Source organism: Hemiscyllium ocellatum, chromosome 25 (genome assembly GCF_020745735.1).
Source record: "Hemiscyllium ocellatum isolate sHemOce1 chromosome 25, sHemOce1.pat.X.cur, whole genome shotgun sequence".
Classification (NCBI taxonomy): Eukaryota; Metazoa; Chordata; class Chondrichthyes; order Orectolobiformes; family Hemiscylliidae; genus Hemiscyllium; species Hemiscyllium ocellatum.
In genome coordinates this window covers 30,144,230-30,162,110 of record NC_083425.1, presented here as the reverse complement: position 1 = coordinate 30,162,110, position 17,881 = coordinate 30,144,230, and the positions used below count along the sequence as shown (strand labels likewise).

Below are 17,881 nucleotides of genomic sequence, written 5' to 3'. Positions count from 1 at the left end.
TTTAATTACAGACAATTAGCACTCACAAAGAAGCGCAGCACAGTACAAAGTTTAACATAAAACGCTTCAGTAAAGATTCCTTTTAAAAAAATAAAACCTGTTTCTTGGTGCTAATAACTCTTCATTCCAGGGTCTCCCATTAACTACAGCCACTGTAAAACCACATAACTCCATTGAAACATTAACAAGAAGGATTATCTCCAGTGTCATGCATAATGAATAGCTACTAATGAGTTCCTGCTGTGCAACTGGTCACTTCAATAATATGAAGAGCATCCTCCATCAATTGCTGACATGCAACAAAAAGGCTTTATTCACCCTCTGTAGCCAACAAGATTGTTTCAAGCACGTTTTGCTCACTGCATTTTAACTAAGTCAGATAAATTAATTTGGGGAAACAAGATTTTGTTTAGACTGTTGCATTTTCATTCACCATTGCATTATAGATGTCCAAAGACATGGATAACAAGCCTGCTGAGAACCCTATTTGCAGAGTCAGGATTATCTGATATGAAGGACACATTATACAATCTAGACAAACTATTCAAAATCCCTTAGCTAACAACAGGACAAAGACTCCTTCTACCAATTTTACGATGCCAAACAAGGGTTATACAATTTGAATTAGTGGGCAACTACTCAAATCAGAGATAACTCATGTGTTTCAGGTTAAACTCTATATTTCAAGTCCTTGACCTTGGAAAAGTTAACATTTAAAGCTAATCCAGATAGCGATTGAAATATAAAATCAGAAGCACGATATTTACATCTGAAGTAGTATCACTCATTTCATGTAGAACATTTAAATTGGGCATTCTTTTCCCTCACAACCAAAAGAATACAAAGAAAACATTTTGTTGTAATTATGAACACAATATAACAAAGTTTATAGAATTTGCTTTCAGAGGATACAACTGTGCAGCACTTCATCCAAATTCATAGTGTAGTATGTTGGCCTGAAGTTTAGTCCAAACTTCTGATTTAACATGCAACTAAAACTAACTGGTAGTATTGTATTCATTTATGTTGAGGGTACGTACAGAATTTATGCATTATTCAGTTGCAGCTACTTATGTGCGAGCCATTTTTACATTTTTTTTTCCTTTTTGGTTTGTCAAAATGGAAGATAAGCAACAAGCTAATTCTGTCAACCAATTCAGATGATCCTAATCATCCAACCTCATATCTTTGGTTTCTTAATATTGTATGTACAATTGCCAGCCCTGTTTGAGAAATATCAGTATCTCCCATTTACAATTAATGTTACTGGGAACATCAGTTCAACATACAACACAGTGAACTTTAATTCAGCTGTAAAGTAGGAATATTTTTTTAAAAATCTAAAATACTGTCCAACACATATTCCTTTAAATTTCAGATCACATTTGTCACTATTTTGTTGAATTGATGTGAGATGGAATTAAATTCAACATTTTGCTGGAGTAAATATGATTGATATTAACTAATGAATCTATTTATCAAAGTATCTCAGAACTGAGAAACAAGAGAATTTTCCACAATTATTATACTCCTTTACATTGCTTTTAGAAGCCCAAGCATTTGGAATCAAACTTCCATATTACACTGAACCACTGTGGCACCTATTGGTAAAATGCTGAAGTGGAGTCATGAACTGTAAAAGAGTGATAGAGAAGGTGATTAGAAGTGAATCAGTGGAAAGCAAGGCCAAAACATCATGTACAGTTGAGACCACTTATTTATTTTTCTTAGTTTCCACCAGCACTTTACTCAACATAGTCCAACATTGCAAGGGAGTTCATGGAATCAATTGTTTTCTCTATCAATACGACTCTTTGTTCAAACACACTCAGATTTTGTTCAGAAGTATAAATTATACATCTTCCTCAATGGCTTCAATAATGAATGTGCGAGTTTAACCTCGACACCCTTCCAATTCAAACAACTTATTAAGTCCCCCCCTATTGGTACCAACTCTGCGAAATAAACATTTTGTCCCAAATGGTGCGGTTCTTAATCAATTCATGGAATGTCAGTTCACACATCAGGTCAGCATTAATTGCCCATTCCCAACTGCCTTTGGGAAGGTGTTAGTCAGTGCATTGTTGTACACTCAATATGATTAGGGAGTGGGTTCCAGGGTTTTGATACAGAAATAGTGAAGAAATTCCAACAGTTCCAAATCACAGAGAGAATCTCAGAAATGAACTTGCAAGTGATAGCATTCCCATGCAATTGTTCCCCTTGGCATTTCAGGTGAAGAGATGATAGATGTGTAATGTACTGTCAAAACTATTAAACCCAAATCTTTCAATACCAATTTTATTTGCCAATTTGCCTAAGTTAGAAAGTTCAAACATGTCTTTGGTTTCCTTTTATCCACCAACTTATTTTTGCACAGAATTTTACTTGGCTGTATCATAATGTTTATTGTTAGAAATATTTTACAAATGAGCAATTATCTGGATTGGTCTGAAAAAGCAGAAGAAATACCATATACAAAGTGGCATTTAAAATGATAACCAGTTTGAAAAGTCAACACTTTAAAAAATGTTCAATGTAAATAGGTTTGAGACTTGATTCCAATCAGTTCTATACCAGCATATTTAATGAAGTACATTGAATGTGAGATTTCAAGAGAAACTTAATGCCATTGAAATAATTCAAACACTTACATGATAGAAAACAGAACCATTATCCATGGTCAGTAACTGCTAAAAGCTGAGATGTATCAATGTAAAGGTAGCAGTATAATGTTTTGATCCACCAGCCTTGTGCGCTGAAATGAATTGAGTGACCACATCTATTACTGCTAAAGCTCACTGAGTAGAGTACAACTGATGAAAAGTCATGGTAGTTCAACTATTCTCAAACACTTAAAGAAACAAAACTTAAAATCTGTAATATGTGATCTGTACTAAACTTGTGTTTTGAAGTAAAATTCATCAATAAAATGGCTTTCAAAATGACGTTGGTCTTTTGAAACTTCCAGCTCAGCACTGTGCCCATGACTTGCCCAACCTGCCTATCTTCTTTTCCACCTATCCACTCCACCCTCCCCCCCGCCTCTGACCTATCACCTTCATCCCCTCCCCCATTCTTCTATTGTAATCTATGCTACTTTCTCCCCACCCCCACCCTCCTCTAGCTTATCTCTCCACGCTTCAGGCTCTCTGCCTTTATTCCTGATGAAGGGCTTTTGCCTGAAACGTCGATTTTACTGCTCCTCGGATGCTGCCTGAACTGCTGTGCTCTTCCAGCACCACTAATCCAGATCTGGTTTCCAGCATCTGCAGTCATTGTTTTTACCTACACAACAAGTAAGCACCCATTTAACTTATCTGCAGTTGTCAGTTTGGAACTACAGCTTTTCCTGAGTAATATTTCATTAGATTTACTATTGTGCTGGCAGGAATGGCTGACAAGTTTATCACAAGTGGAGTTTTGGGTTATCAGAATTTGACTAATCATGATACAACTTTTGTAAAAACATGTACATTAAGAATTCTCCCCTTGCAATGACACAGTTAGGAATGTAAAGCAAGTAATACTCAGAAGCATCTAAAACCTCTCTGCATATACCTAACATTGAATGAACATTCTTAATATCAAAAGCTGCTGCATAGTATTGAAGCACTTCAAATAGAACGTGGGGCATGAAGTAAAGGCGAATTCTACTGAGCAATTGTAAATTTGAAATGTTTTGCCTGCAGACTGTGTGCCCGACATGAAATGTATCCTCAGACTATTGCAATTGCATCGAGGCTCCTAAAATTGGATCATGCTACATGGGGACAATTGAATCTTGTAGCAAATTCTGTAACTTCCAAATAAAAAACATTTTATAAAAATCCCTCTTAGAAATTTTACGAATGAATGCATATTTTGAAAAAATATTTTGCAAAATTCAAATTTTTTTTCCGAAATCAAAGCTTTCATTATTTGGGGTTCATTTTTTAAAATCAGAAATGCCAATGGTCAGCATTAATAATGCAGAACATCTTTATTTCTAAGCAGATATTAAGAAAAATTAACAATAAATGTTAACCTAGTGAAGTAATGACTGATCATGAAAGTGCGACCTCTTCTGTTACAAAGTGTCCTTTAAAATTGCGACTGCAAATTGAGACAGTGTCTGCAGGAGTAATATAAATAAAACAAATTGACTACTTTCCCGAAGACTGAATGTTCAAGTGTGAGGCTAAACCACGCAAGTGCAAATGTATGAGATTCACTTCCCAATCTGTGCGAAACCATTGGTTTCACTACAGTAGCTACAATTGACTTTAAAATCAGAGGCTGACTAAAAAAAATCAATCTAAGTTCCAGCCAGAAGCCTATGTTAGAAACTATATATTTGTGAATATAAATTAATAATGAAAGTGGGTTTTTCAGTGAACAGCCTGCTGATACAAAGGTTCACAAACAAAGAACGGCTAAGATAAGATTGCAAAAACTGCCAACACCTATGACAACCTTTCACAAAAGAAAAACCAGAGTCTTCAGGAGAAAAGAACATTGAGCAAATTCCCAGGCTTCTGTATGTTTTAAAATAATGATATCTTATGAAATTTAACGAATCACACTAATTTCACAGTTAAGAACAAACATTAACTTCAGAAACTTCAAAATTACGTTATATGACATCATTTGAGCCTCGATTACAGCCTTGTAATTCATTGAGAAATAGCCATTATTCTCCCCACAATGTCTCTGTAGAAAGTGAATAGAGACCTGACAGATTCCATAATCTGCTAAATCTGTCCTGGCTTCTTGTCCTTACAGGAATCTCAGCTGGAGCTCTTGACCATCAATCAGGAGTTTTCAACAGGTCACAAAAAACACCAGGCAAGCTATTGTTAACAACAGCTGCAATGGATGTACTACAGATGATCTATCTATATTTAAGAATATCTTTTATGTGCAAAATTAGCTAATAAATAACACGTGTTTCATTTTGAAGATAGCTGTAGTAGCTTGGAGTCTATTTCCATTCACATTTCAACTAACTTTTACTTTTTAATAGTACCCACAATAAATACAATATTTAAGTAAAAGTAATATTAAACTCTGTGATGGTGTATGGCTGCATGCAAATTGTAGTGTTCTTATACATCTGCTGTGTCGATCCTTCTTGGGGATTTTGTAAGACACTGCCAAAAGTACCTTGTTAGCTATGTGCTCTAAAGTGTGAGGCTTATATATATTTCAATATAACGTTTGGACTTTTGAATTAGTAGTATATGGGTTATTTGTGTGCCCAAAGGGATTTAATCATTAACTCGTATTTCTGTAACCACAGTGACTTTTCTAAAAGGCGGGATTTGAGAGAGAGAGAGAGAGAGAGAGAGAGAGACTGACTTCATGGATAGCAGCCGGGAGAGTTTAGGAGGAAACAAAGTAAACAGTGTATTGCACTGGCTTTCAGATAAAATATTCCAAAATACTGTTTTTAGGTTTAAGGGAAACATCATAGCTTAGAACAAAGCTTATTAGCTTCAGTTTGAGGAGTTTTGTAGAAGTATTGGCTGAAGCTAGATATTTGAAACAGCTGCTCCTGAGAAAGGGAGTTAGCTTATGACTGTTAAGAAAGAGGTTACCCCTGTTCAAGGAGCTTAGGTTAAAAGTTGCAGACCAGAAATGTTTTGTTAAAACCATGAAGATATTATATGAAGCTGAGAAAGTCTAACTCAGTAGTACAACAAATGAATGAAAAGACTAGCAGGGCCTCATGGCTGGTAACTGCAGCCACAACTAAATCAAACCCTATTGTGAAGGTAATTCTCTCTGGCGTTACAGTCCTGTAATGGGATACATGAGATTAGTGAAATTATTTAAATGTTAAATGTTTAAACATGTATATGTAAATAATTTGGTTTATTCTATTTTGTTTGTATTTCTTTTGTATAATTAACTTGTTTTATTGCTACATCTGAATCTGCAACATTTTGCATTTGTATTTCAAAGACAATCACATTCAAACAACAAAACTATCAAGCCAGATTTTAACCTGATATCTGACTTGTTCAGTAATAACATCAGATGAAATCATAACAGTGCATCATCTATACAGTACACACTGCTACTGCTTTGTATCAGTGATGGATGGTACAGCAATCAAGTTGCTAGCTTTGTTCTGGATGACAACAAGCTTGCTGGCAAGTGGAGAGTATTCCATCACATTCCTGACTAGTACCTTGCAGATAGTAGACAGACTGTGGGAGTCAAGATTTGAATTACTCACCATAGAATTCCTAGCCTCTAGCCTGCTCTTATAGCCACAGTCTTTATACAGCTATACCAATTCAGTTTCTAGTCAGCAGTAGATCGCAGGTTGTAGATGGTGGAGGATTCAGCAATGGTAATATCACTGATTGACAATGGAGATAGGCAGATTCGCTCCTGTTGGAAATGGTCATTGGTACTTACATTGGTACTTACATACATGAAGTTACTAGTCACTTATCAACCCAATTATGCATGCACTGCATATGAACATGGAATTTTCGATCATTTATGGGACATGGGTGTCACTAGCTAGGCTAGCGTTTATTGCTCATCATGAGTTGCCCAGTGTGCACTTAAGAGTCAAACACGTTACTGGGATTTGGGAATCTAGACCAGGCACGTTTCATTTCTTAAAAGGGGATCGGTGAACCAGATAGGTTTTTCCATAATTGACAAGGGTTTCATGGTCACCATTAGATTGTTAATTCCAGATTTTTATTGAATTCAAATTCCACCATCTGCTGTGACAGGATTCGAACCAGTGAATGTTACATAGTCTCTGGATTAACAGTCCAGCGATAATAGCACTCGGCCGTTGTCTCCCCTTACTGTGTTATCAACATACATGTGGACCTCAGATTTTTGCAGTTACAAGGAGGTGTTTATTCTTTAATGGGATTTTGAGTCCCTAACAGCCATGAGGCAATTAAGTGCATTGTATGGCCAGTTGAAAGTTAGCTACACTGCTGTGTGTCTAGATTCACAATGACCCAAACTCATGCAAAGCAGCATAGTTAGATTATCATGATGATCCCACATTTCTACATACAGGGCAGAGTTTCAGGTGGGTAGAGAGGACATTGTCAGGTCAGTTGGGTTGGTTTGTGAGGTTTTGCCCAGTTGGAGGCTAGTCAGGTGGTGTAGGTTAATCAGATCAGGTTGGGGGGATAAGGATTAGTCAGGTTGGTTTGGGATGAGGTATTCAGGTATTGGATGGTGGTTAGGTTGGTTTGGCCACGTAATTGATTGGTAGAGAGTTAGACCAGGTTAAGCTTGGGGATGAGGGGAGCAGTCAGAGTGGAAGAAATGCCACCGTGGTGGTCAGAAGGGTCAGTCATACAGTTATCCAAGTGAGACTACAGACTTTCTGGTCTTTAAAATGCCCTGAGTAACCTATCCAGTTAACATGCTCAAACAAGCATATGTACTTATCTTCAACCACAGTACCATCATCAGCCTTTCTGTTAGCTTCACAAAATTCCCAATTAAATTAATTGTTTTGCCTTCGGGAAATCAGGTCCAAAATAGTATTTATTTATACACTTGTTGGTTTTGCACCACATCATCATTTCTAACGTTCTCCTGCTACCAAGGATAAACTGATTAGTCTGCAGGTACTGGGTTTATCCTTACACCACCTTTTCAAAAACTATATAACATCAGCAATTCTCTTATTCACCGCAGCTATCAATTTAGCAGAGCAGGAATGGCCACTCTCTCTGAAATTTCCATTCTGATTTCCCTCAGTACCTTTGGACACATATCTGGTTCTCATTAGTTAGCAACTTTAAGTATTCACACACAGCAATACCACAAGTTAAAAGCAATTAATATCCTTCATTTCCAATTGAAATTTTCAAACAGCTAAACAAATGTATGGTATTATTAAGGATACAGATATTCCTCTCTAAAAGATTAGTAATATTTAAGTCAGTTGAAAATTAGAATTTTCACAAACTCAAATAAAGACTTTCATTTAAATAATCCCTTTCATGAGCTTCAGCTACCCCAAAATGTTTTTGGACCAACTCTTTGAGTATCTCATTTCTATCGTAGAAAACACAGCAGGCAAATTGTATGTAGCAAGTAACCTACCTCCCAACTGCAATACGATGATACAATAATACAATATAATACAGCACGGAACAGGCCCATTAGCCCAAACATGGTTTGTATTCCTCTGTTCACCTCATGTTCATGTTGCTATGAAAATATGCCTTAAACGCTGCTCAGGCGCCTGCTTCCACCACCTCATTGACAGTGTGTTTCAGGCATCCAGATAATGATCATACAAACGGTTTGTGAAGTTAATTGAGGAATATCTCCTGTATTCTTCTTTGAAATGGCACCATGGGGTCATTACATTTACCTGAGGAGTCAGTTTAACTACTAATCCCAAAGACAGTCCAGTATTCCCTCAGTACTGCATCTGAAATGTTAGCTTGATTATGTGCTCAGTACCAGAACGAGATTTAAACCCACACCATTTGGTTTAGAGGCATGAATGCTATCACTAAAGCTCAACCAAGACTGTGGTACCTTCACCAACAATGCTAATATCAGTACCACATCAGTCATTGTTCAATTCCTACTAAACAAATCTACGAAATTTATGTAACAAAGAATACAGTTCAGTCAAGAGTCCTCAGTATTCATTGTGCAGCTCATATAAGCTGTTTGATGGCACTGGCCTCAAACAACAAGCATCAACCAAGAACACCCAATTAGAAAGCACCTTTAAAATAAGAAAATGGGAAATGCAAAGGAAATTTGTCACATGAGGAGATATTAAATGGTATCAGTGAAAGCATGATTAAAAGAAGCAAAATTAAAATACAGTCTTGAAGGAAAAAGTATGAGATGCAGAGGGGAAGCCACTTCAGGAGAAGCTTCCAGAGCTTGGGTCTGCAGCAACTAAAGGCACTGCTGTCATTGATGGATCAATTATAACTGGGAAGCTCAACAAGTTGGAATTAGAAGAGTGCTGATTTATTGGCTAAGTTCACAGTTGGAGATTACAGATTTAAGGAGAGTGAAACTGTGGAGGAATTCAAAAATAAGGATGAGAATGTTAAACTCAAACCATTTTTTAAACCAGGAGCAACTGCAGGTCATGGTATAAGTTAGGACTAAACAAAATTTTGGATAACTTCAAGTTTACAAAGGATAGAACATGTGAGGCTGGCACTCATCATCAAGTCTAAAGATCACTAAAGGTATGAATGCAGGTTTCAGCTGCGCAAGACCCAGTAAGGTTACAGAGCTCGAAGTAGGTGGTTTCGGAATAGCACTGATGTTTAGTCAAAAACTCATCCTGTGGTCAAACCAGACACCAAATTTGGCAAGCATAAATTTGGTCTTGTAGTCATCAGGAAAAGGAAGCAAATCAAAAATCTGATTAAAGGTCAACAGCCATAAATTCAGTTTTTCTTCACAGATACTGACCAATCTGCCAGCTATTTCCAGCACTTTCTGTTTTCATTTCAGATCTCCAGCATTTGCAATATTTCACAGCATTTTGGTTGGCAGTCAGGGAACAGAGTTTGTTGCGGACGCAAAGAAATAACAGGAAAACTTTAATCTTTCACTCTTCAAAATAAAACCTCTATTTACATATCATAATAGTGCGAGTAAAAGTCAAAACCCCTATAATTGTGTGAGAAGTATTCCAGCTTTTACATTTGAATTAAATCGGAAAGAAAACTTGTAGATTCACAAATATAGGAGCAAAATTGATTTTACATTCTTATTTTCTGAGTTGCCAATTTATAAAAGGAATGGTGGAAAAAATTCTGCATTTGAAGAAATCAGTTTCCTTTATTCATCTTGGGGCTGATTTCACGTCTAAAACTTTGCTCCCTTTACTGATAGCAATCCAATTCGGTTTGCTCCATGTCCCAGCTCCAGTTACTTGGGCTTTCTCAGTTCTTTCATTTTTGTAACTTAAATAGTAAGAGCACAAAAAAGGGAGGATTACTGACCAAACCCACAAATAGCAAAGCCTGTCATGTCATTTTTGTTTTAATTACTGTCTGAACTAGCAATAGTAAGAATGCTCTTCATGAACTCAAAATTTACTGAAACAAAATTAAAAGTTAAAGGAAAAATTCATATTAAAGGCTTTTGTATAAACATTTAGAAGTAATTTTTAAGTATTCTAAAATACATTATGAAATGCTGGATTTATTCTCCTTCAGTTACCCCATCTCATTGATCGGATTAAGCATCTCTTTAAATTATCCCTGCTCTAATGCTCAGGACAAACAATAGCACTATACTACTAAGTTCTACCTATTGCTTTGCTTCCATAAATTTCTTTGCACATACAAAAAGCAGTCTATTTCTTAATTATAGCTGAGGAAGGTGAGTCTAACAGACAGTGATATACTAGGTATTGGAGAAAAATGGCACATTTTGTTGAAGTTTTTTTGTCTTGCACTCATCAAGACACTCTTCAAGGGGAAATTCAACATTTATACTGCATGAGGAGAGAGTGCTGACTAGTTAGCAAGTGGACACTGATTGGAAAAGGCACTGCCATGGAGAATGCACCCATTAATACTGATTGACAACTAGGCTTTATTTAAATTTTAAACCAGGCAGACTGACTGCGATTGTCAAAGCATTGTCCTGAGAAATTGACTATTAAATGGTTGTGGGAGAAAGTGAAGACTGCAGATTCTGGAGATCAGAGTAGAAAAGTGTGGTGCTGAAAAGCACAGTAGGTCAGGTAGCATCCACGGAGCAGGAGAATTGACATTTCGGGCATAAGCCCTTCATCAGGAATGTGGGCTGAAGGGCTTACGCATGAAACGTCAAATCTCCTGTTCCTCGGATGCTGCCTGACCTGCTGTGCTTTTCCAGCATCACGCTTTGACATTAAATGGCTGTACCTATTTCGCTGAGTTCAAACAGGCTGAACTTATTCTGTCTGCAAAAAACAAGACACAGTGTATTAATATGCGTAGCTTCCAGTACATGCAAGTGCACTACACATTCCGGATTATCCAGCAAATGTTGTCCAAAGCAGAATATTAGAAACTGTGTTGCATAATTTGCAAGTGCAGGGTGATTGGATCCAGTCAGTGTCTTGCTTGTTGCAAAATGCCAAAGGTATATGTTTTTTGATACGATCCATCAGTTTCTGGGCTGTGTGGCCTCTGTGCCTGGTATCACACAAAATGAAATTCATGCACCACATTCCTAATTTATGTGATTACCAGAGGGCTTTTTGGCTTGAAGGTGTCATCGTGTTAGTGGCAAACATCATTTTTGTTGCTACAGCACTGTAACTAGCTTTACCTGTTGTACAACCTTTCAAGATATCTCACCATTCTGGGGTAGTCTAAGGCAGTCCGGGCATCTTTCAGAAAACTGTAAAGTGGCCACCACTGGTCCTAAGAGTATATGAAAAACAATAAGAAATGATATGACCAGTGCCGCTGTTCTTCTGCAGAATGGCTTTGATATGCACTTTTCCAGCATTAAGCTTGCACAGTGAATATATATATCAGAGCTGAAAATGTGTTGCTGGAAAAGCGCAGCAGGTCAGGCATCCAAGGAGCAGGAGAATCGACGTTTCGGGCATGAGCCCTTCTTCAGGAATGAGGTTGCAGATAAAGTCAATCTGACATTGTACTGAAGTGTAGAAATTCCAATTTGTATACTGACTAGTGAGGAAGATTTGCAACAGGCAGCAGGAGAGAAGCGACTAGCCAAATTATCAGCCATGAAATTCATTTGACTATCCCATATATCACTTCCATGCTGATATTTTACTAGTTGTAAAATATTATACTCCCGATTTGATTATTCTTATCAAATCATTTCTTGATCGCAGCAATTAACCCATGTCCAGTAGTAAGAAATGTCATCATGCAGCTCAGTTACAATTCAAGAAGTACGATAAGAAAATGGAGGCCTGGCATGATAAACTAAATTAAGTTCAATAAGTTTTAATGAAAGTTCTTTAAAGCTACTGTGAAGGCAGTTTCTCATTCAAGAGCAGGACATTTACAAACTCCCAGCTAAACCTATCAATGCTTCATATTGAGTCTGCTTTGACAGCAACACACTTGAGCAAAATCAAACCACTTGCTACAGTTGGTGAAAATCTCCAAATATGTTCTGAATTTGTTCAAACAAGATGTCATTTACGTGTCACAAACAAATCACATTTATCAAATAACACATGACATCAAAGTTACCTATTTAATATTGTACATATTAGGCTGCCCAGGAACATATGTTTCTGTACACCTATAAAGCTCCTAAAGGTAATTTCTAAAATTTAAAAAGAATGGTGGTGTTAAATTATTGCAAAAAGCTTATCGGCTTCCAGCAGAAATACCCTGGAAGATTTGGATATTTATTACCTGGAAGGTGCACGTCCAAGTGAGGTAGAGGAACAAAGGAATCTTGGAATACAAATACACAAATTATGAAAAGTTGCTCCATTATTTATCAAGGCCATAACAAACCTTAACCAAGCACTCAGCTTTATTTCTCAAAGGGATAAAATTGAAATGTAGGGAAGCTTTACTAACTTAGTACTGAAGTTTGGTTAGATCATACAGCCATTCATGCAGTTCTGGTTGTCATATTATATAAAGGAGTAGAGTGGTGCTGGAAAAGTACAGCAGCTCAGGCAGCATCCAAGGAGCAGGAAAATTGACGCTTCGGGCAAAAGCCCTTCATCAGGAATACAGACAGAGTGCTCCACCCTTCAGGGTTTTGCCTGAAACGTCAATTTTTCTGCTCCTCGGATGCTGCCTAAACTGCTGTGCTTTTCCAGCACCACTCTACTCCAGAATCTGATTTCCAGCATCTACAGTCATTGTTTTCACCTGTGTTATATAAAGGACACATTGGCACTGAAGGGAACACATTTTAGAATTATATAAAAATGTTTAAAGTACATGTCAGAAAAGGATTGACAGACTGGATCACTGTTCTCTTGAGAAAATGTTGAAGGATGAAATTATGAAAGCTTTTGATAGAACGGATACAAGGAAAATGTTTCCTCTTGTGGGAAAGAGCATAACCAAGCAGCCATCAATATAAGACAGTCATCAAAATAAAAGAGAATAGGGAATTCAGAAGAAACTTCTTTTCCCAAAACAGCAGTGAGAATGTGAAGTTTAGAATTACAAACAATGGTTGAAGTGAATAGAATGGATCTTTTTAAGGGGAAGCTAGATATGTATATGGAGGAAAAGGGCATAGAAGGTTATGATAAAAAATTAAGATGGCAACATACAGATACAGGAGGTCTAGCAAACCACACATAGCAAAACAAAGAGAGGGACTTGTGACTGAGTGCAACTCAAACTTGGAAATTCAAAGGGTTAATCTCCTTCTAAAGTACAAGTACAACTCACTGTTAAAGTCAAGGTTCTTTCTGTCTTAGTCAAGGATGAATAATCTCCTTCTGGAGAAGTAGTTTCTTTGTTAATTAGGTAGCCAGTTCAAACTTGCTTCCCTAACCTGCTTGACTCACCTCTGTACAATTTCAGCTACTATAAATACAGGTGGTCTTGTCAAGCACACAAAGATATCAGCTGATGACTGAGTGCAATTTGAGATAAAATGTAACTTTGGGAGTTTATTAACTATGTGGTGTTGTTCTGACCTTTTACAAAAAATACTAATTGTCGTCACATTTGCTGACAACATGAAGATTGGTTAGAAAGCTAATTGTGACAAGATTACAAAGAGTCCTGGAAAATGATCCATATCAGTTTGAAAATAAGGAAGATTATTATACCTGAAGATGCAGGCCATAAGTAGTCCATTCACCCATCAAGTCTGCCCTGCCATTAAATGAGGTCAGCCATGAACACATTGAATGGTGGTGCAGACTCAAAGGGCCCAATGGCTGAGTCCTGTTCCTGGCTTCTGTAAGATCATGACAGATCTAATAATCCTCTACTGTACATTCTTGCCTTTTTCCCCATAACCATCGAATCCCTTACTAACTGAAAACCTGCCTATCTCCGCCTTGAATATACCTAGTGACTCCAGGCCTCAACAGCTCTCTGTGAAAAAGAATTTCATAGATTCACTATCCACTGGGAGTAGTTCCTCTCCATCTCTGTCTTAAATTATTCCCTCTGGTCCTGGACACACTCACAAAGGAAAGCAACTGCTCTGCATGTACCCTATCAGATTCCCCAAGAATCTTTTATGTTTTTAGGTCTCCTCTCATTCTTCTGAGTTCCAATGAGCACAGGCCAAACCTATTCAACCAGTAAACTTTCTCTGGGCTGACTCCTACGCCAGCATAAGTTCCTCAGATCAGTGGCCCAAAACTGTTCACAATATTCTAGGTTTGGTTTTACTAGTGCCTTGTACGATTGAGCAGGACTTCCCTATTCTGATACTCCATTCCTTTTGAAGCAATGTACATTCCATTAGCTTTCCCTATTACCTGCTGAACTTATTGCTAGCTTTTTGTGATTTATGCACACAGACTTCCAAAACTCTGTATGTGCTAAGCCTTTCAGTCATTCTCCCTGTAAATATTATAAAGTTTGTATCACTGCCTCAGTCATTTTTATTTCAGCAGGCCTATACTTCGTTAGATGAGTTGATGCCTTAGTTGAAGTGAAACATTTGTAAAGCTCAGGATGGTCAGCAAGTTGAGATGTCTTTCATAGTTGAATTCCCAAGAGTTTAGTTCTCATGTGAACTTGAAATTGGAGTAGTTTTGAGAAGAGTCTACCAGTCAACGTATTCCTATTTTTTAAACTTGGTCTGCTTTGTTGACTTGCAGTTAGTTCAATGACTTTTTAATGGGAACTCTGCCTCTGCAGGAGAGCTTCTACTGTTATATAAAAAGCAGGTAATAAAATGGCATTATATAACATGTGCAAGTTCAAAGCCATTTTCCAAAACAAATTGCTGTGTTGACTGCACATCCTGTTTTGTTGTTTGATGCCTTCAGATGTCTAGATTGGATGAGGGAATTTTAAGGGTTAATTTCCTTTCAAAGTATACTATACTCCTAACAATTGAAAGGTCAATGGGTCTCAGTCATATTCATTCAACACACATGGAGTTTCTTTTGTCCATAGAGAAACATAAAGGTACATCAGCTGGAACGCTAAGCATCTCTTATTGATGATCCGTCTTTAAACAAAGGGATAGATGAAATGTGTGAACTCCTTGGCTGTCTGTGAATACACATGTTTAATTGATATATCATTGAGATTCAGGTTTCTTGAGAATTGCTGGAGCATCTGAAATATCTGCTCCATAAAATACTGGAACATCTCATAAGGTAATCAACACTCATCATCAATGTTGCTTCGAAGCTGCACAAATACACAGCTACTCCAAGGTCTGCACATGAAAATTGGCATTGGCTTGCCAATCACAGTATTGACGTCAAGTTCCAGAAATTGCTGCCGTGCATGTACCTTGGAGACCAGCACAGACAGAAAGAAAATTAGAGGGGATATGGGTCACGATCAGTAGCAGGCAGGAAGTGGAGTTAAGGCCAAATCAGATCAGCCATTATCCTCCTGAATATTAGAACCAGTTCGAGAGGCTTAATGACCTATTGCTGCTCCTTTATATTGGACCAAGCATATGAATCAGGCTCGGTGAGCTGGGTTGAAAGGCCTACTTCTGAGCCGCATAATCTCTGTGATGAATTCAAACAAGTATACAGAAGCAACAGAAATTAACAGATAAGTTCATAAAAATACCAATGACAGTACACAGTTAAAGAAAGAAACATAAAGAACATTTATATGGCACCACTGGGACAATTCAAATACTTGATATCCAAGTAAAGTATTTTTCCAGTCAATTCTCTAGTGTAACTTAGTACATCAACACAGCCAACTTGTATGCAATAAACAAACAAGCAATAAGATAAAGACAAGATCTTCTGTTTATGACTTGAGAGAAAAATGGTATTCAGGACACTGGAGCGTTTTCCCCACTCTTAGAATGGTGCTGGGAAATCTTCAACGAATGAATGATTATGTTGTTCCATCTATTTTACAGTAAGAATATAATAAGCTTTCATTTGTTGCCACAATTCAGTACCACTTTGAATAATTTAAGAACAAGTAAAAATAAAAGAAAAAGATATAGCTTCAAGGGAGTCCATCAATCCTGAGCCAACTTTTCACCATCAACACGCCTACGCTGCCAACCCTCCTCCAGCACGTTGCCACTACCATACTGGACCCAACTAACTTTGAAGTTGCTGATTGCCAGGCACCATCTTTCATTGCTGGACCGATACTCCTCCACCACTGCCTCGCCACTGCCTGCCCCCGACCAACCATCATTAAAGTCACTTTACTTGCCATTAGGCCTGCATCAATATCGTTATGATGCCCTCCCGCCACCACTTCATCGCTGCCAGCATCTGACCCAACAAACAATGAAGTCGCCAATCCTCAGGCACCATCTTTCGCTGCTGGGCCTACCTTGCCAATGTTACCTCCACCAACATAGCAGCCGCCTGTTCCGATGGCAGGTCCTGTGCTTGCCCCAGAAAAGGAAGGGCTCATTCAAGGTCCACGCTGGATTTGATCAAATCTTTAACATCTACCAGAGGTGAACAGATCCTTGGTTTAAGGTGTTCCCTGTTGAAGCCGCAGTTTTGAAAGGGAAGTTGGTAGTCGTTTGAAAGAAGAATATTTAAGAGCATTGAAGCATGGTTCTCAGGAAGAAAATCACAATTCAAGCTTATACACTACTTCCACTCTATAATTTTCTTTAATTCTACATCTTAAAAAAAAAATCAAAATTCAATAAGTTGATGCAATTATTGAAAAATAATTATAAATTTCAAAGTAAATTAGCCTGTAAGTCACCTTCTGTTACATATTATTTGCTGACTTTCTTTTCAGACGTCATTCCCAATTCTGGAATCTATCCAGAAGAATATCCATTTTGAAAATCAATAAATTTATCTGGATCTCTGCACCATCTAAAAAAAAAATATTTCAGGCTAATAACAGTCTTCTTAAACAAAATAGAAGAATATATGGCTCCTCAAGCCTGCTCCACCATTCAAACTTCAGTCATGACTGATCTTCTGCCTCAACCACACTTCTCTGCCTGCTCCCACTTCCCTCAATTATCTGTGAGATCAAACCCCTCTCACACTTGAATATACATGCACGGTGCACCATTAACTTCTGGGTTAACCAAAGATTCATAATAGCCCCTTGTGGGTTATCTTTGTTTTCCTTACACATGTATACTCACATCTTTCTGAACATCAATACAGTACTTAAATATTTTATATTTTTAATTTGCTTTTCAAACCTATCAAAATGTAAAACCTCAATTCTCTACATTATTTCAAATTGCAACTTTGTTGCCCACTTGCTTAACCTGGCTATAGCTCTTTGTGGCCTCCTCATAGCTTGCATTCCCAACACATCTAGACACACCACTCATTGCCTTTTCATTTCAGTCATTCATCGAGCTTGTGAAAAGGTGAGGCTCCAGCACGGATTCTTGAAACATTAGCTTGTCACAGCCTACAAACTTGAAAATGTGAGATTTATCTTTACTCTCTGCTCCCTATCCATATTAATATATGGATGCAACTCCACAAACCCTTATCATGTGCAGTAAATAACGTTTTGTAATTTTCTGATGTCAGCCACCAGGTCCTGGTGACTTGCCAACTTCTAGTCATTTCAGAACAAAAACAAAAACAGAAATTTCTGGAAAAACTCAGCAGCATCAGTGGAGAGAAATCAGTTCTGGATGTAAGTTTGCTTGCTGAGCTGGAAGGTCCATTTTCAGATGTTTCATCACCATGCTAGGTAACATCAGTGAGCCTCCGGTGAAGCGCTGGTGTTATACCTCCCTTTCTACTTGCGTGTTTCAGGTTTCCCTGAGTTGCTGGTGCCATTTC

General features: G+C 37.7%; 1 protein-coding gene across 3 annotated transcripts in view; it reads right to left on the bottom strand.

The window, feature by feature from the left end:
- stx8 (syntaxin 8) overlaps positions 1 to 17,881 on the bottom strand; it is a 196,511-nt gene that overhangs the window by 117,780 nt on the left and 60,850 nt on the right. For 2 of the 3 annotated variants that reach the window (XM_060844532.1, XM_060844533.1), the window contains exon 7: positions 11,319 to 11,384. The exons of the other annotated variant lie outside the window; for it this stretch is intronic. In XM_060844532.1, coding sequence (XP_060700515.1) covers positions 11,319 to 11,384 — 66 coding nt within the window. The remainder of the gene's footprint in view (positions 1 to 11,318; positions 11,385 to 17,881) is intronic. 3 annotated transcript variants of the gene reach the window in all.